This window comes from Leptosomus discolor, chromosome 5 (assembly GCF_034619465.1).
Source record: "Leptosomus discolor isolate bLepDis1 chromosome 5, bLepDis1.hap2, whole genome shotgun sequence".
NCBI lineage: Eukaryota > Metazoa > Chordata > Aves > Leptosomiformes > Leptosomidae > Leptosomus > Leptosomus discolor.
This window is the reverse complement of record NC_141395.1, coordinates 55,765,741-55,793,101: the sequence shown is the minus strand read 5'-3', so window position 1 is coordinate 55,793,101 and position 27,361 is coordinate 55,765,741. Positions and strand designations below refer to the sequence as shown.

At 38.9% G+C, this 27,361-nt stretch overlaps 1 protein-coding gene across 1 annotated transcript in view; it reads left to right on the top strand.

Annotated features, from left to right (window-relative positions):
• The first annotated feature begins 1,078 nt into the window (after positions 1 to 1,078).
• Positions 1,079 to 27,361, top strand: part of TRIQK (triple QxxK/R motif containing) — a 38,711-nt gene continuing 12,428 nt past the window's right edge. The window contains exon 1 of the mRNA XM_009961939.2: positions 1,079 to 1,139. Within this exon, the coding sequence (XP_009960241.1) occupies positions 1,079 to 1,139 (61 nt within the window). The remainder of the gene's footprint in view (positions 1,140 to 27,361) is intronic.

The following is a 27,361-nucleotide window of genomic DNA, read 5'->3' as shown; positions in this document are numbered from 1 at the left end:
GAAAACCGCTGTTTTGAACAACAAGCGTGACTATAAAACCCAGGTATTTTTTGGCTATGGAAAAAGAGGCGCAATGAGCAAGTTTGTAGAAACTTACAGTATCTTTTGAGTGGCAGTCCTGTGAGGGGATGAATAAGGGACCGTAAGGATTTGCACATTAAATGGGTGTATTTCAAGTTTGCTAGAACACTACTCAGATGATGCTTGCTCAGTTACATGGATGGTGCGGGAGCACCAAAGTACCAAAAAGAGCATCTTTGGATGAATGATAGCGCAGTTCTCTGTGCAATGCTAGTGTCTCCTGGTTGTGCTGTACAATGTGAGCAGCCCATTCAAAAAAAAAAAGCCCATTAGGTTGTTACCTAAATGCATTGAAGGTGATTTAAACTCTCAATACTTTGGTTGAGAGGTGTAAAATGGACACAGCCCCAGCTCTCGTTTTTATTCTCCACTTTCTTTTCATTTGCAGATCTCTAGAGCCTGTGGCAGGAAGGTAGGAGAGTGTGGGGTTGCTGTGTTTTAGGTATCTGTTCCTCTCTTTTGCTCAAGGTGGCTGGAGGGCTATATCTGCAGGTGGGTTTCCTGAGCAGTTACATCTGTGGGTGCACACATGCCTAGTCCTGCCTCAGACTCCTGGTGTAGTGTAAATGTGTTTGCCAACAATAGAAGCAGCTCACAATAGTAAATTCGCTCGCTGGTTTACCAAAGAAAAAAATTATATAGGGATGTAATTCAGTGGTATCAAATGCTGAATTACAGTGCAATCAGTTTAAATCCCCCTTTTTTTTCCCTTTTTTTATTCAAGCTAACAGGCATTCCGTGATGTTAATAACCCATGCAATGGCAAAAAAGGTGTGTTTAGAATTTATCTAATAGTCTTCAGAATAGTGATGATTAACTCCGGTGTCTCATTGTACTCTGGGAAGGCTTATGTCTTTGTGTATAATCATGTAAATGTTGCTTGTTGCAGTTTTTTTCTGATGTTGTAAGTCATTGATTTCCTTAGTAACTTATTTAGGAATAATGCTTTTTTTTTTTTTTTTTTCTGATACTGACAGTGATTTTTGAATTGAAAACGATGGGTAGAAAAGATGCCTCTACAGCAAGGACTCCTGTTGACCAATACAGGAAACAAATAGGTAAGAGATCTGAAGAAAAGTTCGTGTGCTTGAAAAAAATCTCTGTGGTTTTGTGGGTTTTTTTTTTCAACCAGACCAGTTTGTGTAACAAAATGTATTATTCCTTTTCAAAAGCTTTGTTTTGCTTATGAGTGGTGCAAAATAATACACGCTCCAGGGAAACATTTTTTTGTATGCTGTTGACTAATTCATTCAGTAAAACTTTTTTTGAAGAAAGTGTTTTGAGTAACTTTAGATAAATTCCATGTTCTGTGTTTGGAAATACTAGTGAGATACTGCAGTGCAGAGGCTCCACAATGTTTCTGAACTATTGGAACTTTCCTGATTTTCTTGTTTGTCTCCAGTTTAAAATAAGGGCATTTCTAATAAAAAAACCTCTCCCTGCTTTGTAACAATTTTTGATACAGTGAATGATACAGACTTTACCTTGAATAACTGCATTTGTTCTTACGCTACTGCAATACTTTTAACATTTTAATAATTTATTTTTCTAGGTTTTTTTCCCTTATGTATGTAGGTAACTTGTACACCAAGTAACCTGCATGTGCACATAAACAAATGCACACAGGTACGCTCACAGATAACTACACAGACTCAAATCCCTATTTCTTTGCTTAAATGCAAAGTTAAGTGACTTATTTTTGAAATCCATATATGAGGATTCTGTCTGTCTAGGTGTTTAACGTTGTAAAACAGATATAATGTTTTAAAAGTACATATATAAAATGAAGTACCTGAAACTATACTCAGTTATTTAAGTAAAAGACTTTGTTTTACAGTTGCTAAGCATCCACATCTGTGTTTAAATATGCAGAAAAATAGTAAGTGTCTGGGTAAAAAAAGGCTGTTTATGATGTATATTCTCATAGCGAAAGAGCTAGGCGTATGCAGACAACATTATTTTTGTTATATCTTATATTTTTTTAGCACTGCCTTATTTAATATAACTGTTTTAATGGTCTTTTCTTCATTTAAAGTTGAAAGTAAAGGACTATTTTGTATTTTATTTTTTTTTAGATAGTTCTATGTGGAATGCTTTACATTTCCTGATCTTGCACAGTTTGTGTGACTGGCTTCCTAAGTTCGTTCTCTGAGATAGAAACGTAGCTGAAAACTTCCAAGTACTTTACAGATGGGAAGCAGATACACTGGAAAAATGTTTAAATAGATGGGCTCTCTGCTTTTGTGTGATTTAGGTTACGTGTAGAAAACTTTGCAAGGAAACTATTACCCAGCAGAAGATGACACCACAAATATTTCACCCAAATTGTTTTGGTGAGAAGTGGGAGCCCTGCAGCTCATCTTCAAGACAACTTGTTCTGCGTAACTGAGTGTTTGGAGAGAGGGTGATTGCGTCAGCTTTCTGGCATTTTCTCCACATGTTTTTCATTGTGGTCCCTTCTTTTTCAGCAGGCAGATAAACTATATAACCTAGGAGATGTTTCTGTGATTGTAGTGTTCCTTAGAGGACAGAGAGCAAGAACTAAAATAGACTATCCACTGTCTTTTGCTCTGATGAGGCTTGTTGCAGCTCTCTGGTCATTCACTGATGTATCCATAGAGTTTGCCAATGGAAATTAGTTCTCTGAACTTAATGAATGGGGGTGGGGGGGGTGTTGAAAACTTATGGATATGGTTTTATACTTCAATGTTGCAGGAGTGTTTGAGTTTTATGTATAAGTGTTTTAGGCTAGCTTTAGGCCTGGTAGCTGAGCTTAGTAGGGTGATCCCTCTAGTCTCATTATGCCTTTAGGTGTATTACAGGACAAATAGGTATATTATTGACAAATATTGTCCAAAAGCAAACTTTTCTTGCCATAACAGAATCATAGAATGGTTAAGAAAGAGTAAAAAAGTTTTTTTTCTTATGTGTTTCATTGTGTTGCCCATTGCCTCTGGTGCTGTCACTAGGTGCCACTGAGAAGAGCCTGGCTCTGTTGTCTTTGCACCCTCCCTTCAGGTATTTATATACATTGATGTGGTCCCCCTTGAGCCTACTCTTCTCCTGGGTAAACAGTCCCAGGTCTGTCAGCCTTTCCTCATAGAAGAGATGCTCCAGATCCTTAATTTTAACTCCTCTTGATATAATTCTTCATGATCTGTTTTCATTCGGATACTTACTAGAAATTATGGAGAAAGAATTTCAATTTTTTCTTAAAATCCATTCATCAGACCCTGGATATGAAGGTACATTTGCAGGGATGCTTTAGTGTGAGGCTGTTCAGTGAGGCATTCAGAATACAGAACACTGTGATGCTCCAGGATCATCTGTTTTGGAGATGGACATTTGATCACCCTTTCCCAGACAGGTTATATCTAGAAACAGTGGGCAAAGGGAGGCTGCATGGAGCCTAAATGCATTTAAAATTCTAAATCCATGCTTGGAGTGGTCGCTGTCGTTCCTTTCCAGGCATTTGGTGTCTATGGATTCTTGAAAATATTATGGTGGATACCGGCTGAACAACTATCTCTTGCTCACTAATTGGGTGGTACTGTTTTTTTTAGTTCACGATTTAATGTTTTCTAGCCTTGCTGGCTAGAAGATAACCAGATTGAAACGTTTTTAATACCTCTTTTTTTTGATGGAAAATGTCAGTCTTCAAGGAACAACATGTCACAAAGTCATGTCAGCTTCAACACAATTTTCAGTTAGATGTTTAGTGGAGTAATTTGAAATAAAAGCAGATTTTTAATTTCATTTTGTTCCAAGCTTTCTGTTTTGTTCTGAGTTTCCATACGGCATGCCACATGTTTGCCCTGTGCCATGGTTCAAGTTCATGTTGATCACTTCAGTTCAGCCGTTTGCCTTTTTCTCTGCTCCATGAGCACAGAATCGCTTGTGTCTTGTTTGCCACTGTGCTGTTAGCAGTTGCTGTTTGCTTCAGTAGCATTTTCAGAGGATTCCCCCGGCATAGATAGTGATATTGCTCTTCTCTGTCAGCTGGCTTTCAGCCATCTCTCCTGCCATCAGCCAAAATTTGTCTGTAGTGCCTCTTGTTCAGCAGGTGCTCCGGCATCCGACAGCGGCACTGCCTTTTCCTCAGGGAGCAGAGGCAGCTTTTTAGTTATCAGACCAAACTGGCACTGGCTTCGTGAAGACTGTCCCCAAGTGGGACAGGGAACAACAGCAGCAACCTTTTCAAATTGGCTTAAGACTGTGCCTGGAGGAGGGAGGATGGTGCTGAGGGAATCTCTCCCTGTTCAGTTCCCCATGGGCAGCCAAGGCTCTGGAGAAGGGATGAGGAAAAGTAATTTTAACGCTCTTTATTCAGCTTTCTGTCACATACTGAAACATACACCTGTAGTGCAGCAGCAAATGGGGCATCTCTTCTGCATAGCGTTTCCTTCTCACTGCTGCTGTTTGTGCTGCTGCGCTTAATTTGCTGGGATCAGAGGAAAGGTGTGAGGCAGTATGCATCTCTCTGCGTTTATGCAGCTTTGCTCTGCAAATGCTGTGAAAATAGCAACAGGTTTTGCACCATATTTGCTTTGTTTACTGTTATGTGTGCTTTAAGTTCCCAGAACAATTCCACATGTATATTTTCCATCCTTCTTCATCTGGTGTGTTGCTTGCTCGGCATGGAAGCCGCAGGATTTGTGGGTAGTGTTCATGACTCGTGTGATTGCGGGATCCTAAGCAGGCATACTGAGAGGATTATAGCATAACTAAAACCTGGTCTACAAATCAGGAATAGACATACTTTTGGCTCCCATTACTATTGTGTTGCTGTAGCATAATTTTTCATGAGGAGAGGTTGTTTGCCAATCATTCAACCTCCAATTTGTAGACTCAAAGATCTGCTTATTGTCTGCTCTGTATCTTCTGACTTGCTGGCTTGATCCTTTAGGGGCTAGAGCTTTTATAGGCATAGCCCAGGGGATCTCTGGAGTAAACAAGGCTCCTCACATCCCCCAGGAAGGAGTGTAAGTTATGAATGAAAATAAATTCTCTTTTTGTTTTAGGAAGCAGAAGGTGCTAGACTAAACGTGATGGCTCAGTGGTGGAGGTGGTGCTTGTTGGCATAGCAGACGCAGAGCGATGGGGCAGTGAAGGAGAGATGGTGGGAATCCTGAGACACACCAGCTGTAGCAGCACAGGAGAGGAGAGAGGACTGCTCACCTGAACTGACAGATAAAGCTCTGTGGGTAAAGTTGCCCCTTATTTAGAACTCCCTGATGTGGGGAACTGATGACTTGCCCAGAAGAAAGACACCTCATCCTAGTGCCAAGCATTATGGTCCAACTGTAGCCCTGATGAGATGGAGAGGATCTTGTCTGTTAGTGTGAGTGTGATGGGCAGAGCTGGACTCTGTTGCCTCCCAGCCTCCTGCATAGAGTAGCTCAGCCGGGTGATGTGAAAGAAAGCAGTCCCAGTCTCCCAGACCAGGAGTCATTTGTGGCAATGCACTTGCAGTGACAATACGAGGGAATAGACCTTGGCGAGATGGATGGATGGATGGGGACTAGCGGCAAGAAAGTCTCTGGGGTTCCTACCTCCACCTACTAGCTCACTTGCAAGCATGGACCTGTTGCCTCCCTGTCTCCAGAGGGAAGCCCTTCTTGTGGCAGATTGCCATCTCCACTTGCCCTACTAGTAAAAAAGTGTCTTTACTCTCTACCATCTCACCTTTTTCTCTGTTTCCTGTTATGGTTTACCTTTTCTATTTTTTACAGAGTTAATGTCCCTCCACCTTCCTTATGCTGAGTAAGTGCCATTACACACTCAAATCAAACTGACTGCTAACAGTCTTCCTTTTCAGCTCAAAAAAAAGGGAAAGGGTTACAGTTTGATATTTTATTCTGAAATACATTACATACTTTGAAGTGAAATGTGATTGTTTTGTTTTGTTTTGGATCAGGAAATGTTTGTTATCAGCATCAAAATTCTAGTTTTCATTTCTGAAACAACGGCAACAGCAGCAACAGCAAAAAATGTTTGAACTGAATTTGTGCTGAAAATTTCAAAATCGCACCATTTGTCACAATACGGGAATTGCTATATCTTTTGTTTGTTAAGAAAAGGCACAGGACCAGAAGGCAGCATTTATATCATTGAGATTGCTCTCTGCTGTCACAAGCAAAGATGTAGCAGGACTGATTGATGTCAATGGAATTAAAATTCTCCAACCTATTTTTTTAATTAGTCATTAGTCATCTTTTTTTTTCCCCGTTATTTGATGTCAGTCACCTATTTCTTGGGGGAAAGATAGGGAGGGTAAAGTATAGAAACAAATACTTGCTTTTCTAAGTTGAGACGAAAGAGGAAGAGACCTCTACTACTATTTATTTAGAGTGTAAAAACATCTCAAGAAATAAGCAGTTCCAGTGCATGGTGTGTTCTTTTTTGCATATGGAACATTACATTTAGTCTCTTGAATTTTTCTAATAAAAATGTACTATTAAGCACATAATAAAGAGAACTAGAAAAAAAACCCTCCTTTTGCTATTATGTGTGACTGTTGGCAAGTTTTGGAATCTTTTCCTATGCTGAGTTTTGTACTTCACAGAGATATGCCATGGATACCATGTGTAGTCCCTTTTCTTTTGTTTGAGAGGATGTTTTATGAAGAGTGAATTTCTTTGTCACAAAAATCAAACTAGATCTTTTGGTCAGTGCTGTTTTGATTTCAGTTTTGTGCCAGTGGCATCACTTCTTGGAAACTGAAGCAGGAGCAGCTGAGGAAAACACTGCTGTGAAGTGAAGCCTAGTCTGGCTGTACTAATTTAATCCACATTTTGTGATGATTGGGATGTTTTAAAATATATTTTGTGAAGACCGATGATGGATTTTAAGCATTTATAGTATGTAATCGCTTTTTTTTTTCGAGTCCAAAGCAGTAAAGCTATATTATATTGCCTTGCCTTAGAGCATAAAAGGTGATGGTAGATGTGGATATGTGCTTGTGTTTGTGTGGATATTACTTAGTTTCATTTGCCAAGCATATGCAGCCCCAGCCTGAGCAGGGATGGGAGGGGTGGCTGCAGAGCCAGGGGGCTGTGGGAGCATGTACACCCACCGTGCAGAGATGCTAAGGAGGAAGGTAGTGTATCTAACCCTTGGCTCCCATCCCCTCTCTACAGCAAAAGAGTTTCTCTGAACTTGTTTGATTATACTAGATTTACTGTATGTTTATACTACACTTGTTTAGTACTTTTATACAAATGGAGGCTCATAGTGTCCTCTTGCTTTAATCTCATCAACAATATCACCATTTCACTCAGTGGACTCGCTACGAATTTTTTTATAGGTGTAAACAAGAGTGAAATTTGACATGGTGTTTCCAATTGCTAAACTGCATTTCAGCATGGTGTTACTTCAAGCACTTGCAATTCCTGTAAGGTATCTGGTATCTACAGAGTTCTTGCAATGACACGTATTTGTGCTTGTACTTACTGTCAGCTTCCAATCTGTTCTTCATCCTTTCGATTAATTTCTGTAGTCAAAAAAATCAACCTAAAACAACTTCTTTGCATCCTCTCCAAAATACATAAAGTTCTCTACAGACACATAAGCATGTGTATATTACATTCAGAGGCAAAGTAGTTTAACGTTTTTAGAAATTCTTCCACCAGGCTTTGAAAATCTTAGTTCATGTGTGTGAAGGGTGGACATCAAAGTACTCCTATCTCAAAGTGAATCTGTAAATCTAACTTTGGACTCCTTTCTAAAAAATTCCAGACATAATTTTTCTATGTATACAGTGTTCATATATATGCATTCTCTGCATGTGCTGCACGTGCTTATATTTGTAGGTAATATTTCAATATAAATGCAAGGAGAGTTGGGCAGTGAACTACAAATCTGATTTCCTCTTATTTCATCATAAGGCAGCAGTGCAGAAGGCATAAGAATGAAATGCCCGTGCACATGCATCTTTCAAGATGTGCTTGGTAGATGTTTAAGGTGGACATAATGCATAGTTGTAGCCGCCTTTCTTCAGTTACAATGCTATGAGATGTAGTGCTGGTTTTTTTGGTGCAGTTAAGTTTTGTCCAGCCATTGTCCTGCAATGGAGTGTGGCAGTCTATTGAACCTCCTCTGCTCTTCCGCTGTCTGGACTAGCAGAAATGAAGGCAGCAAGGAGTCTGGCAAGCATTGCAGGAGGCACTGGTTTAAGAAGAAAGACATAGAGTCGCCTTGGCTCAATTCATGAGGTTTAACTGAAGGGACGTTTGTATTTCATGCTTCAGGATATGACCGTGTGCATTATGTAGTTCAGCAGGTATTGTACCTCTTTGTGGCCTTAAAAAAAAAAAAAAAATTAGGTATCTGTGTTCAGGATAAGCATGACCACAGAACAGTCATCTGGCGTTTGGAACAGATTTGTTCACATTGGTGATGGCTATCATGTAGTTCATTAATTGCATGTTGTTGGGGATTTCTGTAACTGGTTTGTGTTAAAAATATTTTTTCAGTGGAAGCTTTTGCTTCTATTATGCCTTATTTTGGAAGAAAGTTAGGAACTGGCTACATTGTGGTTTTCAAGGTCTTGAACTATTTATGGGATTGTCTGCTAGGCTCTGCATATTACTTGCAGGCTTTAAACGTTGGATGGGAAGTGAAGTAACAAGGCAGCAGGAGAATGATCTTAGTAAGCTCAGACTGCTAGAATTAAAATATAAAAAGGCAGAAAAAATTTGAATTACAGTTACAGAGATTGCAAACATTGTGCAACTAGCTTTTGGTTTTACTGGATGGTAAAGGCTGATTAAAAATAGGCACTATTGAAAGTATTCACACATTCAAAGTTATTTTGAGGTTTTTCGTTTGTGTAACAGTTGGATCAGTACGGCAAAGCACCATGAAGTGAACAAAGAGCTCCACAATACAAAGTGGAATGTGGGAAATCAAATACTCTGCCCTGATTGAGTGCTTTTGTTGCAGTTCGTAAATTTACAGACAATATAAGGAACGTCACTAATCTGTTGTTTAATCTCTGAAATACTTTACTTGAAATCTAGTCCTTGTCATCATCCGGCTATGTAGATGCCCTATTTACCATGGACTGACTGAGTGAGTTTTGCTCTGCTTAGCTATTGGTACTGTTCTAAAATAACTCATATATTAAATAATAATGTTTTCAAGAGTTTTAACTGTGTGTTAAATAGGAAAGGTGGAAAAAGCCTGCCTTTTCCTTAGTTTATTTTCTGTGAATATCTTATAATTATCACCATATCTGCATTGGTGCTTGGTGTAAGATTTGTAGCAGTACTGATATCCTTGATTGTGATATTTGATTTTTCGTTAACAAAGTAGCAGTAATTTTAGGGTGCATGGGGTTTGTTGTTAGAAATACTTTTCCTATGGTATTTTAACCAAATACCTGTGGGCTTTCTTATTCATAAGAATTGGTGTTTGGATGATCTAGGGTGTGATAGGTAAGGGGATGTGACACAGCTAATCGCTAAATCACTTGCTCAGGTTCAGCCTAGGTGATAGTCATGGGAAGATGGTAACTGCCTGGCAGATGTTGGGTGGCATTTATGATGCGATGTTTGTGCATTCAGTTCCTAGTGGAGAAGTGTTGAAAAACATCATTATTTGTTGGCAGTCAAAACAGAGAGGAGCTGGATAATGAACTAGCATATGGAGTGAAAGTGTCTCAGCATTAGACGTGGTTCCTTCAGCTCAAGGTTACAGAATACTGATGAGGGTGTGGCCCAGATTGATTGAAGCTGTTGTAAATCTGAACTCAGAGGGTGCGTTAAATCCCTCAGCTTTGGACATCTTGAGCATAGTGCTCGTGTTGGCCTGCCCCTTAGCAGTGCTAATTAACTTGGCCACAATGCTGTGTATTATGGCAGTGCATCTCCTGATTTGAAGTTGGGTTGCACCTAACCAGCTCACATCACAGCCAGAATGAATGTGCAACTGTGTAGACCTGGCCTGAGGGACCTTCAGTCACTGTCACTGAAGAGTTTCAAGAAGTTGTAAGTTAAAAGTAGAATGCAGGTGTGGCCTCCTGGAAGTTTTGCAGGCATTGAGTGGGGATGTGTAAGAATCATCTCTTTAGGCTTCTGTTCTAATGGGTGAAAGGTCTGAGTTTGGGCTGGTGATGCTTGTCTGTGCTTGTAGGTTAAACAAGCCTGGTACTTCTTTCTGGCACAGAGGCCAACTGGCATCAAATGACCCTGACCATACCGTTAAAACTCTTTTATCCCTAAAACAGAGTGGCTGCTTGCAAACTGCTTATTGAAAATTGCTCCAGGCCCATGTTAACTCTTGAGCCATGTGTAGGAATTGCTTGGGAGAGGGCTACTCTGGGCACAAACTGTGATAGGGACTGTTGTAACAATTGGAGTGTGCAGACCATTGTATTCCAGTTCCTGTTGGCGTTGTATGGTATATTGGTACACCTGCAACCAGATAGCCAGAGGGTACAGTTTGACGTTATAAAGTGACCTTTAGCAACACCTACCTCTCTCTACTTGTTCCTGTCGCCATGTCACATCCTCTGGGATGGCACAGCTGTTTGTGTGCCATTTTGATCCAGCTTGAAGAAAAAGATGTTCTGGGCAGTTTTTCAGTTGAATCAATTCCCTGATCTACTTCATCATCTGGCTGATGCGCAAACTGAGCTAATATGCATCGAAGAGCAGGACGGCACACAGCAGGGACTAAAGTATGTGGCAAAATGCCGGCCAAGTGCCCTAAGCCAGTATTGCTGTTGAACATACTGCAAAGCCAAGCCACACCTTAAGTGAGTCTAGGAAGAGTTTTTTTCTGTATGACATGCAGATTGAACAGATTAGGAAATGTAAAAAGGATTCGTTTCCTGTGTAGATTTCCCTCAACTTCTTAGGATCACTTTTGATTTGAGTCCAGTGGTCGCTGTAGGTCAAATCAGTCCTACTGGCTGAATTACTTAATGAATAACAACTACTATAGTTTAAATCCATGTATTTTTAGAGGTATTTTACACTGCCTGCAGTAAACAATGATGTTGTCTTCCATGTGGAAGGCACATCAAAACCTGAATGCAGTTCTTTTTATTTTTGGCACAGCCTTTTCCATAATGTTCAGGTATAATACAGTGTATTTTGCCTGTTGAACATCAGGAAGAAATGGAGTGAAGTGACTAGTAGGATTATCTCTGAAGAAATACTTTTCCAGAAAAGATAGGCTGCAGTCTGCTGTGTCTTTTCTGGAATAGATGGGGACTGTGCAAACTGGAATGAACTGCACAGGGAGAAACATTGAATAAATTGCAAATCAAATAGAACTGAAGGTACAATCCTTAACATACTTCATAGTGTGAAGTGTCTCAGAAAATCAACCTGTTAAGTACAATACCAGATGGAAACGATTGGTAGAGTTACAAAAAAATCAGACTCATGTCTATAACACAGGAGGATCCGTGTATCTTGATAGGCAGCTTGGAAAACCACAGACCTCATACTATATATTCCATGGAAGAGTTTCTGTCCAAATGGCTTAATGGAAAAAGCAAATATGACCTGTTGTGCTTGTACAGAGAGAACTTTCAAATTCTAATGAGTGATCATCATGAAAAGGACAAAGGGGGAAGTGCTTTCGTGTACTCTTCAGAGAGAGAGAATCATATATTTTGGCTGTGGCAAAAAATATATTCCATAGAGGACTGTCTTCCCCATCTTCTCTCACTGATGCAAAAAGATACATTAAAAACATAGTTCAGTATTAACTTCTTTCTTTATCCAGCTACCTTTCAGGTAATTTTTAGTCTGAAGAGAAACACTTCCTACACTCAAGAGGCCGTGAGTAGGTTATATTTTATGGTGGTGGAGCTTTGGGACAGGTATCACACTACTGAATTTAGCAAAGTTATTTCAGATGCCCATCATTGTAACTGGGAGCAAAATCCAATGTGTAAGTGTGAAGGTAAAATGAATAACATTTAGATACTGGAAAGGCTTATTTTATTTCTTCATTATTTGTTTGTTTTCTGTTGTCAAAATACTATCAAAGAATTATGCATGTTGCTAACTTAGTAATAATTTTGGTGAAGTTTCATGATAAAGGAGGCTAAGCACTAGTACAGATTGCTCAGAGATGGAATTTCCATCTCTGGAGATTTTTTAAACTGACTTGTATGAAGACCTGAGCCGCGTGATCTATCTGTGAAGTTAGCCTGGCCTAGCTTCCGGTTAGAGTAGTTCCCTTCCCAGAGTTCCCTTCCATCCTGAATTATTCTGACGTTCTGTGCCATTATTCTCATTTGTGTCTGAAATGCTGGGAATGTTTGCTTAGAGTGGTACCAGCACAGAGTCCTACCACAGAAAATGTTCTCAGAGCTGCTCAGTACACTCCTGTGCACAGGCAGATGAAGAAACAGAAAACTGATGATATGGTACTTATCATACATTGCTATATGGGAATGTCAGGGTGGGTTGCATCAGCATCTTAAAACATGGCTTATATCTTTACCAGCTATCTTGCTACCAATGCAGTCAATTCATCAGCCAGAAATCTTAGAGGAAAGGTCCCCTTGTGATCACCCATGGTCTTGAAAAAAAGTATTTTATCCTTGTATGTGTTTAAAGTAGAGGTAAGAAATAGTAAAGCCATTAAATAGGGCACTGGAGACAGTGCATTTGAAGTACTGAGTACTGCTTTGCTCATCCATATTTAAGAAAGATGAATTGAAAGAGATGCTGAAAGAACTACTAGGGTGACCAAGAGCCTAGTTTAGCACCTCTGAACACAAGTAAGACAAATATGGTTCCTCTCAGTGAATGTTTTCGGAATAAATGCTTGGGAAAGACAACAGTCTATATATATCCAGTCTGTAACTGTGCATAAATTGTCTGTGAAGAAAAATAGCTGGAAATTATAAGACAGTTTGTTACCAATAGGAGTTTGAGCTTTTTGAGTAATGTCCTACTGGTAGGCTAAAGACAAAAAAACCCACACAAAGCTCTAACTTGTTTTCCAACCGATCATTTTCTATGATCAGTTTTGATATGGATGCCTTCACTAACAGGTTACTGGATTTCAGTAGTTCACCAAGTCCTTCCTAGTCATATGTTCCATATGGACAAAGTTTCACTGTGAAGTGGAGCAGCTTTCAGAGATATTTATAGGTAGAAAATGCATTTGGAAGGATTACCATAACTTTCTGACTGTAGTTTTACTTGTGGAAAAATTAATACTAAGTATTTTCACCAAAATCAAGATTTCAGGAGAACCAAAAATATAATCCTGAATTTCACAGAATGAAAACATTCACTTGCATTTCATTTCTTGATTTTCCTTTTTGTTGAAGGGAATATGAAATTTGTGCAGAAAGTCTAGGCTAAAAGGAGAGAGATGAGGGAAGTGGGGCACATTTTGATCATAACATTAACTTTCATTTTTCAGTGGCTGTGCTTTCAACATAATGTGGTGAAACTATCATACATTTCCACAGCATCGTCTTTTCCTGTTTATTTTGTTGTGGTTTTTGGGGTGTTTTTTTGGTTTTTTTTGTTTTTTTTTTTTTTTTTTAGTAAACTGCTGGGTGTGCATTTGGCATTGCTGCTTTTCTTTGTTCTTGTATTGTAGAAGTGCAGTACTTAACAGTCTAGTAGTAAGTATAGTGTGCAATTTCTTGGAGGATCCCCAGTTATACATCTTTGACAGGACTTTCCTATGTCACCCTTTGGCCCTAGCTGTTGCAGCATGTCCCACTGGTAAGAATAGGATGTGACTCAGGCATTCCTGTTGTCAAAAACTGTCAGTGGGAAACTAAAAAATGATTCGTAACAAATACTTCTAGCAATTAGCTCATCTCCGGGGGGCAGAAAAAGAGAAATGCATAGTATTTTTAAGTTGTCAAGGAGCCTGGGAACATACTTCATTCAGTAAGTAAATAGGAAGAGTTTAGAAACAGTTTACACCAGGTGCCAAAGGTTGTGGAATAAGGGCGTGGTAATATGGGCTGTCTCCACTGCATACATTGCTGACTGAAGTATTTTCTTTAGGTGAAGTTTTTCTTCTCCACCTATCTAGTTATTTCTTGAGCAATGTATGCAAACTCAGTAATTTCTCAAGAATTATTTTAACTTAGCTTACTACATTTTGAAAGAAGTGCATGTGGGTGTGCAGCACTAAGCGTTAGTGAAATCTTTGGCAAAAATTGCTCAGATCTTGGAAGTGCATACCAGTATGGGGGACACTGAAAGAGCTTTGTTCTCAGTAAATCTTGGAATAGGTCAATGTATTGGCTAAAGTGGGTTGCATTTGGGTAAATACCTGGAGGTAGAAAGTGATCAAGGCACATGTATTTACATGGACTATTGGTCACTAACATATCACAGGGACATATCAGCTAAGGCTGCTATTTGTTTGTGGCATGGCATGCTGGCCTTGGGGAAGAATGAGGTAAGACTGTTCCGATGTTTTACCTCATCAAATCTTTGTACTTTTCCTAGCCCAAAATAAGGAAGACTCTTATCTGGGGCTGCTTGCACATTTGATAAATCAAAACAATGCATGTCTTGTCCAAGGTCATACCCAAAGTGTGGCTGAGAGAAGAAAAGATATTCTGGTCCTTGTCTATTACCCTAACCATAAATGCGTTTGTCATCTTCCATTGGTCCGTTGCCTCGTTCACTACACATTATACAACTTGATCAATGGGTCTTATTGTCCATATTTACATAGCTACTGAAAGAGGAGGGGGCTTATGAGTAATGTGCTTTATCATAAAATGATAAAAATTCATTAAATTCTGTATTCTGGTATATATGTTAGGAGCAGACAACTTTATAGTTATTCCTTGACCTTTCAATGCCTGCTTTGAACTTGCTATATCTGTTTTAAAAATACAGGTGGGTGCCTAAAGATTTTTCCTATGATATTTCTGTGGAGAAAAAGGAAAAAAAAATAAAGCACTAGCACACCACGGAGTGAACTGTCAGTGAGTCCTCTTGCTACAGTCTGTAGCCCTTTTATCATAAGAAAAAAAAAGTACTGATTAGAACATGAGCGTTAAATTAGCATTGAGCTTCTGCCACACCTTTGGATTTTACAGCAAGAAGAACTAAGAGGTAACTTGATGTAAATCTTCATTGCATGCATGTTTCACTCAAATATTAGTTGCCGTAACTTTGTTTTAATAATTTAGTGTCCTCTACTCTGCATATGCAAAATCCCTTTGCTAAATTCTTAGAACGTGACATAATCAGATCCACTGGCTTTTTCTTGGATCTGGGAAACTTATGTCTGTCATAAGGACTGTGTCTTTACTGAAAATGAAGTTGTGTCTCTTTTCTTCCGAGGAACTAACTGTTGAAAAACAGGCCATAGGGAGGGTGTATGATTTTGTTCTGTGTTTCTATATCCATCTATCTATGAAATGAGACATTCAGAAAAACAAATCACTCTGTGAGAAGAAACCCTAGGTTGTGAGGAACTGAAAAATGGCTGAAAAAGAAATGCACTGAATATTTTTCACTCTGCGTGCTATATATAATAAATGTGTCCTTTCTGGTATGTTTAAAGAACAGAATTGATCAGAGCGAGAAGTGTCAATAGAGGAGTGTTCAAGTAGTTTACAAATAGCCTCTCTTATCTGTCCTGAGCAATGCCTGTCCTGTCTGCTGGAAGCCCACCGCCATGGGAGGTGAAGGGTTCTCTTTGCTTATGCTGCACATCAGGACTGTCCTGTAGGAGATGCACTTGAACTATGACCAAGTCACCGGTCACCTAATGGTGTGTGCATGAAGTTCTGTCTTGTATCACGTGCTAGACCACACTAGGTGACTCTGCACAGAGAGACTTCTTCAGCAAGGGAATAGAGAGAGGGTGTGGGGTTACATAGGACCTTTGTGATCAGAGCAGTGTCCGTATAAACAAGTTTGTGAGTAAACAAGCATAGCTAAAAGTTACGTTTTGGTTTAATTACTTTAATTTTGTATGCTTTTAATTCCAGAAACAGAAATTGCTTTGTGCATGGGTTTATGAATATTTAACATGCATTTTTAATGAGTAAGAAATTGACTTTAAGGGTCGGTAGCAGTTTTGGTTATTTTCAGGTACTTTTTTTGTTTCTCATTATATTTGTAAATGTAATTTTAAAATCTTTAAAAGGAAATTAATATAGGCCATCAGAGAATCATCTCGAATAGATAACCTTTACAAGTGTTTTTTCACTTCTGATACACCTTTAGACCAGAATCTCAGAGTTTTTGATGAGTACTAAAGTCTTGCAAGGAAAAGAGATTTCCCAAGGTCATACAGTAATTTTACAGAAGATTCAGGAATAGAAAACAGCTCCATGCTTTATCTGCTCTAATTGAATGGTTTTCCAGATGGTAGACTATTTTCCTCAACAGTCTCCCCAGCTTTGTATGTTTCCTACAAGAGGCAGCGTACTTAAAAGATCATCCTGTGGAATAAAGTTTCAGAAAAAATGATGCTGGGAATGAACCTAATTGCCCTAATACATGCATTTCACTATTTAAATTGTTTATAATACAGTCGTGTTCAAAATAAGACTATTACTGAAACCAACTGACTTTATTCATTAAAACATCAACAGAGCACTGATGCTGGTGCGAATGACGAAATAAAATCAAAAGGTCTCAGATAAACTCGTTACCATCACTCTGATGGCAAGGTGAGTGGAAACATACAGCATTTAAGTTACTTGGCAAATTTATATACCTAAAAAGAAGGTGTGAAGTACAGCGTAGGTATTCTTCATTATATGTTGAAGATTGCAGTATTTGTGAATGATACCAGACATTCGCCTGTAAGACAGCAAGTCCAGTCCTGAAGTCAGGAGTAAGATGCCATTGTTTTACATATTTTAATACACTACACGCACACACACATAGTGCCTTTTCTATGAGCCTTCAGAACGAGGAAAAAAAAGGATGGAGTAGTATATCTGGAAAAATAAAGGTAAATTTTAAAGTTAGCCAGGCCCCTCTATCCTATTATCTTAACACAAACACAGATCTCATCACTGGCTGTAGCCCAGTTTGGCTTTTGATGGTAAAATTGTGTCTCCTAATATGCCTTTGAGACATTATTACACCTTTAGTTCTGAGGTCCATAGACCATTACTCTGGGTGCTCATAAATATACATTTCCTTTACATGTTTAAATAAGCTGCTATTGCTGTCATTCACTTTTAGTTAAGACCTGTCAGGTGGTGTTTCTGTTAAAGGAAAGACATTTAAATTATGGGCGAGCTGAAGATACATAGTTCTTAGTAGTGCTAAAATTATGAGTTGGAGAGATTATTCCTCACAAGTAATTTTAGGATCTCAAGGGATAATGGTGATGTGTACAAGAGATGTTCTCTTCTCCGCTAATTCCATTAAAAGCCTCTGATTTCTGCATTGCTGGAGTGAGACTCCAAAAACCTGCTTTTCCATCTTACATAATCACTTTCACAGTATCCTGTAACATCCACCTCTGCTAAGACTGTCAGTGCATTGACTTCTGGAGTGACAGTGATATATAGGTCTGACAAAGCATCCATCGCAATATGCTTCGTTGAAGTGAGAACTGCAGATGCTGACAGTATTACTGGAAACCTTTTACTTAGGCAGAATTAATAAACTACAACTTGTATTTTGGGGTGGTCTTGTAATATACAGCTGGTCCAGAATGATATGACTTACTAGTAAGGAATTACTGCATCTTGGCAGACAGCATCCAATTTATTTTCAATTCTGAGAAAAGCGTTATCCACTGGATAAGACATTGGATCGGGAGTTAAGGCATTCAGGATCACAGTTGTGCCATTCTTCTGGTGCCTGACCTTGTGCAGGTCTCTTCACCTGGATGTCTTTTCTTCCTTCTGCTACTCTTTCACTTTTTAAACATGTCTGTCATCATTCACAGGGTGTCCCCCTTGGGTCTTGCAGCTTCTCCACTCCTAGAATGCTGTGAATTCCATACTTGGACTAAATCCCTAAATTTAGTCCATCACCCACAAGTTCTAGCTCCACTCCAGGCTTTGTTTGGATCAGACTTGGGAAGCTTTTCTTAAGCAGGTTGTGACCAGAGGCAAATTACTGGTGAGTCAGTCTGAAGCAAAAAATGTTTTTAATCTTGGCAGCAAGGACACAGGCTAATGTTAAAAGGAATTTCAGCTCAACAAGGCAGGCGTTAGAGAGAAGTGACCCTAGCTTCTCCTGAGCTGCGTCGTCTCTGGGGCTCTGTCCTTGGTTCATCATGCGACTTTGTCAATGTTCTTTGCTGCAAGGCTCTTTTTGTTTTTCATAAAATCAGATATATGGTGTAATGCTGGGTGATGTACTAATACCATTCAAATACTGCGATCCTATTGTGTGTGAGACTAGAAAACTGTGAAGCTTAGGAACGAATGTGATGTGGTATCTGCAGTGGAAGTCCTGTACTCTGTTCCATATGACCTCATCTGTTCCCTGAGTTGGTTGTGTTTTCTGTGCCACCCCCAAGACCTCTCTGTTCCAGCTGGGAAAAAAACTGCTGGTGAAAGGTTTTGTCCTTCCCTTCCTGGGCTAGCTGTTACCATCCCCACTCTAAGCAAAGTCCCACAGCAGAATGGCTCAGGTATGTCTGGGGAGGTCTGTGGCTCCTGGGAGGATGCTTGTGGAGGAGCAGGGGCACAGGAAAAGGGATGACTCCAGATCCATGTGGTGCCACAGTCCCACTGTGACATCCCCCAGAGACAGCCCCAGTCACCTAATAAGGTTGGACACATCAGGTAATGTGGGGTAACTACAGCAGAGGGAGAGAGATCCTCCTTTCCTGAAACACCACTGACCCTTTATCCAGAAGGTTTAATATTATTATTGCAGTACTTGGTGATGTGGTGCTTATTCAGCAACCACTGTTGTGAATGACTCAGTGATGTTGTCTGGCAGTAGCATGATGTACACCAGAGTAACTGGGAATAAATTTCAAATTACTGGTATTGAAAACATTTTTCAGGCAGCGGTTGGTTTGGGCCTGTTCGTATGCTCAGGAGGTTAAACTTTTTGCCAGAGACGTGGTCTGGAAGAGTTTTGTGCTGGTTCAGGCTAGGCTGTTGAAGGGGTTTTCTTCAGTGGGGAAAGACAGAAGGGGGTATTGCTTTCCTTTTGATCATGGTCCTAGAATCATTTACATGTGTGTTGTTTTTTTCCCTAAAAAAAATACCCTAGTAGGGAATCTTTGACTTCTCCTGTGACCTTGGTTGCTCCTGTTCTGTTTAAGGTCAAAAGAAATTAATTTGTGTAAGACAATGGGAGAAATTCCTGGCTATGCAGTTGCAGGGTTAAGAAGAACGGAGAAGGTACTTTGTGGAACATCTGTAACATGGATATGCTTTATTGTGGGCAACTGAATGGGATGACCTGGTCATCAGTCTATATTTTCCTTTATTGTCTTTAAGTGCTCTCAGTGGAGAACTATTAGAAGTATTTTCCTACCTTCCTGCCTAAGCACGGGCTAGCTTTTATATTACCTCTAGTAATTATAAAGCCAACATCATAATAACAAGCAAACAGATGGGACATACAATATTCATAAATTATTGAATGCAGCTTCTTCATCCTTCACAGTAAGCTCTTCAGGACAGGGACAGTGTCTTGTAAGCACCTACAGTACAACAAGGAGGTAAGCAACAGCCAACATGATTTGTCAAATCAGTTCAATTTTCTTCTCTGACAGAGTAGCAAACCTTATCGATGGGGAAGAGGAAGAGGTGCCATATTTTGACAATGTATTCTGCTAAGCAAAGTAGAGATGCATGAATATGAAGCTACTGCAAGATGGGTACCAAAATGATATGAAAGCTGTTCTTGGTAGTTACTAATGGTTTATTGTCTGTTTTTTAAAGGTGTAATGAGGGATCCATAGTGGTCTGTCCTGGACCCAATATTTTAATTGCAAGTGGGATGATTAATTTACTTTGCAAATTATACTAGTATGGGAGGCAGTAAAGAGATAAGAGTTTAAGATTAAAATTCAAACTGAGTTTGAGAAATTGGTGAAATGCCTTGGAAAAATAGAATGTAATCCAACAAGGAAAAGGGCAAGATTCTTAACTTTGATATAAATAATCAAACTACAGACTGAGTATGGGTAAGAAATGCTTAGGCAATAATTTCAGAGAAAGGGTTTGTAACAGTGAGCAGAGTCACAGGCAGACTATGACTGAATGTCTAAGGAAAGTATTATATAAAAGATACCAGTAAGATGAAGCGCTGTGTTCAATTTTGTACAAAAAACAAACAAACAAAAAAAAAAAGTCCAGAGGAGAGCAAGAGGAGCCCAGAAAACAGACTGAAGAACTGGGACTGAAGGTCTGGTTCAATCTGGAGAGCAGAAGACTTGAGAGATGTAATGGCAGTCATTAAATATATAAAACGCTTATGCAAAGAAGAAGGGAATAAATCAACTGTCCTCTAAATCTGTGGTGGATATGACAGAAAGTAATGTGCTAAGAGTTCAGTATGGGATATTTGACTTAGATATTAGACGTGAGGAAGCTTTTCATGATAAGCCTAGTGAAGCACTGGGAGAAAGCTAGTGGGGCTGTGCCATCTCCATTTTTAAGGACCAGTTTTCTGTGGCTTTGTAGTCCCTGTGTGGAACATAGTGCTGCGTGTGTCCTCCAGGTCAGTATCTGTGACAACAATGCAATCATCTTTTTTTCTCTTGTCTTTGCTACTTAGCTTCTATCTGTCAGTTTCCCTTCTATTCAGCTTTTTCCCCATTATGTGAGCTATGAATACACCTTCAAATGGGATATATTAAAAAAGGTCTGAGGCCTCTAGGGACAGAGATGGCAAAGACCCGAACAGCAGACTCAGGACTTGTGCAGCTCTGGAACCATGGCACTGTATGCTACCTCCCTCTTCCTAGAAAGCTCTGACCATGAGTCTGTTTCCACTTATTTCAGGGTATATCACGTTTTCCTCTATTTGCAGCCAACAAAGTTAATAAAATCGATGTAAGCTGGGCACAGTCTGTCTCAGAAAGGCAGAAAGACTCTTTGTGTGCTCTGCGTTCCTCTTACCATGCCTTACGCTGCCTTTTTCACATGTCGTCAAAGAAATAGTACAATAGGTTCCATTGTCCAAAAAGCATCCAAACAAATGTTTGATAAAAATATGGCTTTTAATTGCATTAATGGTGGGTACTTCACTCCTAAGTGGTAGTATTTTTTTTTTGCTTTTCTCATTTTCAGAATTTATAGTAAAACATGGTTGTTCATAAGAAAGTGCAACTGCTAGTAGTTGTTCCATAGCAAACTAATAAAAATGTGCACAAAACTACATGTGTACATCAAGGCATGTGTATATTATGTAGGTGGAGAAGAAGCAAAACACCCACCCAGTGATCTAGTTCAAATTAATTGTGTTCATTTATTTTTAAGAAAGGTGTTTAATGTTTTCATAGTTGTCTGTCAGAGTAGGAAATGTTAAGGAGATTGTTGGAAAGGTTAATTGAAGAACTGCCGTCATGTGTGTTGAAGATACTCCTTTTACATGGAACTATTACTTTTTCATGGCTGTAGGCATGCACCTGTTGGGCTTGAGCAAGAGTTTGTAAAAGATGATTTAACATTGAAAGATGTGAAAAAGGGCTGCCCATCAAATGGTATCTAGTAAGCATCAATATTTTTAGTGCTGTTCCAGATCTTTTATTATGGTCTTGCAGATAATTGAGTATATTCTACAAGTATTGAAAACAATGAAATTACCTGACTAATTAGCTGATTTAAAGTATTGATGTTATTTTTTGTTTTGTACATTATGGAGAACCAGTTTTCTGAATTTCTTTTCTTAATTGCTTATATAGACTTTTGAAATATTCCTTTAAAAAAGTGTCAGTAAAAGTGCTAATTCAAATATGTTCTTGATTACTCATTACAATCAGTGTATGTCTACTACAAATTTTAAATATATGGTATTTCTTTAACGAAATGCTGCTTTTCGTGGCAACTCAGCAAATGCTGAGGGATTTTCTAAGGGATTCTGTTTCCAGTCAGAATATTATATTTAACAAATATTACCAACTTCTGTTGTGGAATCAGGGAAAGATAGCAATAATTAAATTGGTATATTTTGGTATACTTAAGAATGCTTTATATTTTGGATTTTTTGTAGCATAAAAGGAACTTATTCATTTTAATGCATCCTTCTTGTTGGCTTAAAGCTGAAATGTAGTTGCTTGAAAATTAATTTACCCCTCATGAATGACTGGTTGGATTATCTTTGTAGCATTAAATGTCAACCCTGAGCTCAGAGCACATTGTGTCTACGGTAAAAAGTTGTCCCTGAGCACTTAATGTTGTGTTAAATGATGATGTGTCCTTTGCAAATGTATTATTAGTGTCAAGCTGTTCCGTCTCTCAAGATTGAAAAATGGTCAGTGATTTGAGCTGCCATTAAACCTGAATAAAATAGAGAGAGGCTGTGGGGGGTTTTCATGCCTTTTCTGAGTATAGACATGCTCTTGAGTAGTTATAAGACATATCAAAATTTTTCTGTTAACGTAAGACTCCAAAAACTCTATTTGGAATCACAGCAATTAAAAATAAGGAAATCTCATGTCTGCTTCTTGGGAAAAGAGTGGTCGTTGAATACGCCTGTGTGACGCTAAAAGCACAAAACCCAATAACAAATACTCGAGGGCTTGGTCTTGTTTCCATAGATGTGAACTAGAGTTCTGTCGCAAATTCTCAAACATAGATTATAACACTGTTACTGATGTGTGATTTCCTATCTGATTTTAACTGAGGATAGGCCTGAAATTCATGTGGAATGTTGTTTTTCTGAAGTTCCGCTAACATCCTAAATAAATAGCTATTTCCAGTTTTGGAATTATAGTGTTATGGTTGAGGCACACATGTTTGAGATGTGTCATGTGTGAGTAGAGTTTCACTGGATTGAAATTCTGTTAATGAATATACAGTGACTGGTTGAAAATCTCTCAAAGATGTTTAATCATATATTCTGTACATGCACCTTAGAAGCTAGGTGCCTAGGTGCCTTTATGGATCTGGGTGATGTTACAAAGCACTTGAGAAAACATTTCTTGCCCCATGCCAGACACCTAACTTACTGGCATTAATAAAGGCACTTAAAGAAAAATTCTGCTACTGTGTATGAGATGGTAACGCCCAGTTTTGAAGAGTCCTGTTAAAAAACAAACTGCTGTGAAGTTATGGCATTTGATTTGAACTTTTTAGTCCATTGACTTGCTGTTTACAGGCCTTACTGAATTCCATTGGTGCACTTTAGTTACATTACTATAGTTATATTAAGGTATTTCAGACAATGTGATTTTATGATCAAAGTCTCCCCGAGTTGTCAGCCATTTAGCTGGTTCCAGGGAAGTATTCCCTGATGACTGGAAAAAGGAAAATGCCATGCACATCTTCAACAAACTAGAAGGAGGATATGGACATACTAGAATGAGTCCAGTGAAGGGCCAAGATGACTGTCTGGAGCACAGGATATACAAGGAGAGGCTGAGAGAGCTGGTTTGTTCAGCTCTGAGAAGGCTCAGCTGAGATGTTATTGATGACTACAAATATTTAATAGGAGGCTACAGACAGGGTGAAGCCTAACTTTTCTCAGAGATGCACAGTGGTAGGACAAGAGGCAGGTTAGAACATGGAAATTCCAATTAGGTAGGAGAAAAATGTTTTTACCAGAAGGATGGTCAAAAGTTGGAGAAGGTTGCTCGGAGAGGTTTTGGCATCTCTATCTGTGGAAATACTTAAAAGTTAGCTAGACAAACTCAACCTTCAGGTTGGATCCAGTTTAGAAGATGGCTCTGTTCTGAGTGGAAGGTTGGATCGGATGACCTCCAGAAATCCCTTCTAACCTAAACTGTCCTATGAGACTGTAGCTTAAAGCCCCAGGGACAATAGCTGGTACACAGGAATGGTTCTGAAGAAGCAGAGCGATAATTATGGTACATTTTCACAACAGTGTCTCTGTAGTACAGACATAGCTAACCGACTTGGGAACAACCACAGCATAGCTGAGGAAGGGTGGAATTCAAGCCATGATTTTAGATACATTTTACAGTCCCTCCATGGCTCTGTGGTGTTCTCTCTATAGTACTAGTAGTACTTAAGGTGTACTTCAAAGGTAATTTGGCCATGTCTGCAAATGTCCCAAGAGTCCAGATAAAATCATGTAGGAAACTGTTTCTCCTTCACTTGTGCTTTAGATGTAGTTTCCTTGGCTCAGATTCATTCTGCTTAACCTTGGAGCTGAAACCAGCCCACCTGAATTGGGTGCTGAACCTGAATTGGGTGCTGAACCTCTCTAGGCTCTCTCTGTTGTTGATGACAGTAAAATAGGTGCTGCCAGGGAGCTTTTTAGGCTGTCTTAAACTGCTGTCACTCCTTCTTTGGAGAAGTCTCTCTATGGGAAGTAGAGACACCTATACAAGCAGTCATCTAAAACTGAAGCCAGGTTCAATGGCTGTGACCTTCGCTGTCTTGTATGCAAGGACGTTGTGGAGGGTAGTTTGACTGAGCTTTCCTCCATCTTGGACCTTCACCCCTTCCAGTGAGATCTGACTTTTTCTTTCCCCTTGTTACAGCAGGGAAAAGGAGAGGATGCTCGAAGTCAGACCATGGGAACTTTGAAAAGGCCGGAGGACTGTTTTCTTGTTCTGTGTTTGTTCTGTGGGGTTTTGTGGAGAGTTCCTGGAATCTTCGCTAATTCGGTTCAATAATCATGATAAGAACATTGATTTCAGCTTAAATAGGTGTGTGATTTCACACTTCTAATTTGACAGTAAAGCTTGCCACAGTCTGTGTCTAGCTTCTAATTAGGTATGCGTACATTTTAGTATGGGTATCAGTGTCAGTTACATTCATGTACTTTAATTAAACTACTACTGGTAACTAAAATTTACCCAGTAGTTATAGTTTTATTACACCTTAAAAAACACTTTACTGTATGAAATGGATTGCTAGTGTATGGAAAATATCTTACCAATGTTTTGATTATGATTATAATACCAACATAGAAAGATTCAGGACAGCAGTTTGTTGGTTGTTACAAATTATTGTGAAAGTGTTGAAAGGAATTTAAAATCTGTAATGTTGATTAGCAATTTTTAGTATCTGTCAGGTTTTTTGGCATGCTGTAAATAACTCATCTTCAAATAATTTGTCTGAGTAATTAAATTTAGATTGCACATTTCTCATTTCAAATATTTTGACTCTTATCTATTTGCTTTTCCATTGTGGCTTAATTGGTGTGGTCTATATAAACGGACAATAAATTTATATACCTTTGTTATAAAGATCAGTCAGTGAATGGAACTTGGTATTCATCCCAGACAGAATTATGATTGAATGTATTTGCAAGATTAAAGCACTGAATTTACTTTTTTCTAATTAAAGGCAATTAAAGATTTGCAGACACAAATAAAAGACAATGAATTGAGGAATAAGTGTAGGAGCAAGTCCATTTGCAGGTGAAAAGAAGTGCCTTTGAAGCAGAACCAGCTGTATTTTCATTGAAAGAATAACAGTTTAGGAAGCTTTTCTGCATGTGCTTGCTTGATAGCATAATGTACTCATAAGCAGCTTATGCAGTACAGTATTCAGAAAATAGCAGTGCATTAATTTTTAAAGTAGCAAATGCAGGCAAAGAGCAATGCTGCCACATGATGATAATGAAGGTGGATATTGTAAAGTCTACTGAGAGAAAAGAAAGTAGGGAGCTCCTGAAATGTGAACATTTATAAAACAATAACTAGATATTCATATGATAATAAGCTTGGACAGCAGCATCAACAAAGGCTAAAGATGCAGTCCTGTTGCTGCTTAAGCCTGATGAATTGAAAAGCAGAGAGGCAGTCTTTAGTTTGTTATTCAATTCCAGTAATGAGCTATTGTTAGAATGAAAGAGTAAATATCTAGAAGTGCTGGGAATCTAATTTTTTTTCTTGTGAAGTTATTCTATAGATTTTTCCAGGTTGTATCTTTACAAACAGCAGCATCTTTAAACAGAGTATTATATATAGCCAGTTTTCTTAAATATAGTGCTCATCATGTTGTGTTTTCAGTTACATCTATAACAGAGCTTGGTATGTGTGCAAAAGTACAGGATCTGCAAACAGGGCACAACTGATACTGAGGTCACTTTACCACCAAAGGAGTGGAAAAAACTGCAAGAAGGATGGAACAAAAGGATGGGATGAAAAGTGAGGGCAAAGGCAACTTCAAGCACTGAAACAGAAGGATGGCTGATCTTTGCACCTGGTCTTGGGAGGGACTGGCAGGAGGCAGGAAAAGCAGGGAGATGATGGCTGTAGTCAGTAAGGTAAGTTGCCTTATTGTGGACTAGTTCTTTGGCCTTAAAAATTGAAAGAAAGTGATGGACTTGGGAAAAGTTGTGAAGAAAGAATTGGCAAATTTGTTAAAAAAAAAAAAAGCAATTAGGGTAGTTATAAAAGAAAGTATAAAAGAAAGTTAAGGAAAGCTGACACTGGAGTTTGAGAAGAGATGAGATGACGAATTGATAACGCTAATGAGAAGTAGAAGAGGAAAGGATTTTGCTTAAGTAATACAAAAAGTAAGATTTGGTCTGGAAATTTTCCAATTCTATCTTTTTGGCTGCTGCTTCTTGCCTTTGTACATCCCCTCAGGGAAACTCAGTGTCTTGAATAGACATTGGATAAAGCAGACAAATGGGGCTTTGTCTGATGAGTCCGTCTTAACTGGCTTTGACGGTCCCTTCCTGGGAAGAAGAAACAGCTTAAGCTGATGACTCTGACAGATAAATGTACAAGAAAGCTTACAGGATAAGTGAGATAAAACTAGAAGACATTGGGAGTGTGAATATACATATTCCAACTGGTTGAATTTTCAGGCCGAAAAGAACGTTGGGAGTCTGTATTATTTATTTCTGCTTGTTTTCCAGGTGGTAATGATCAGTATTCACATGGTAGGGACTTTGCATTTCATAGTTCTTTGTAGTCCTGTAGTGCAGATGTCTTTCCCAAGGCCTCAGAAAGTTCAGATGTTTTAAGAGTCTTTTAGTACAATTGCTGAATCTGGTTTTCATTACGAAGAACTCCACAGATGCCCTTTTTAAACTTTTGCACTTGGTGGACTCAGACTGTTTCCCTACCATTTTTTTTTCCTTTTGGCTATCACTTTTAGCAAGGAGAGTGGTAAATTAATGGCAGGTGCATAGATTTGGAGAACTACCAGCTCTAGAGTCGTTATTAAAATAGCCCATTTGTTATATAAGGGCGTTAGTTGTTCCTATCAGATTTAATATAAATCTGGAAG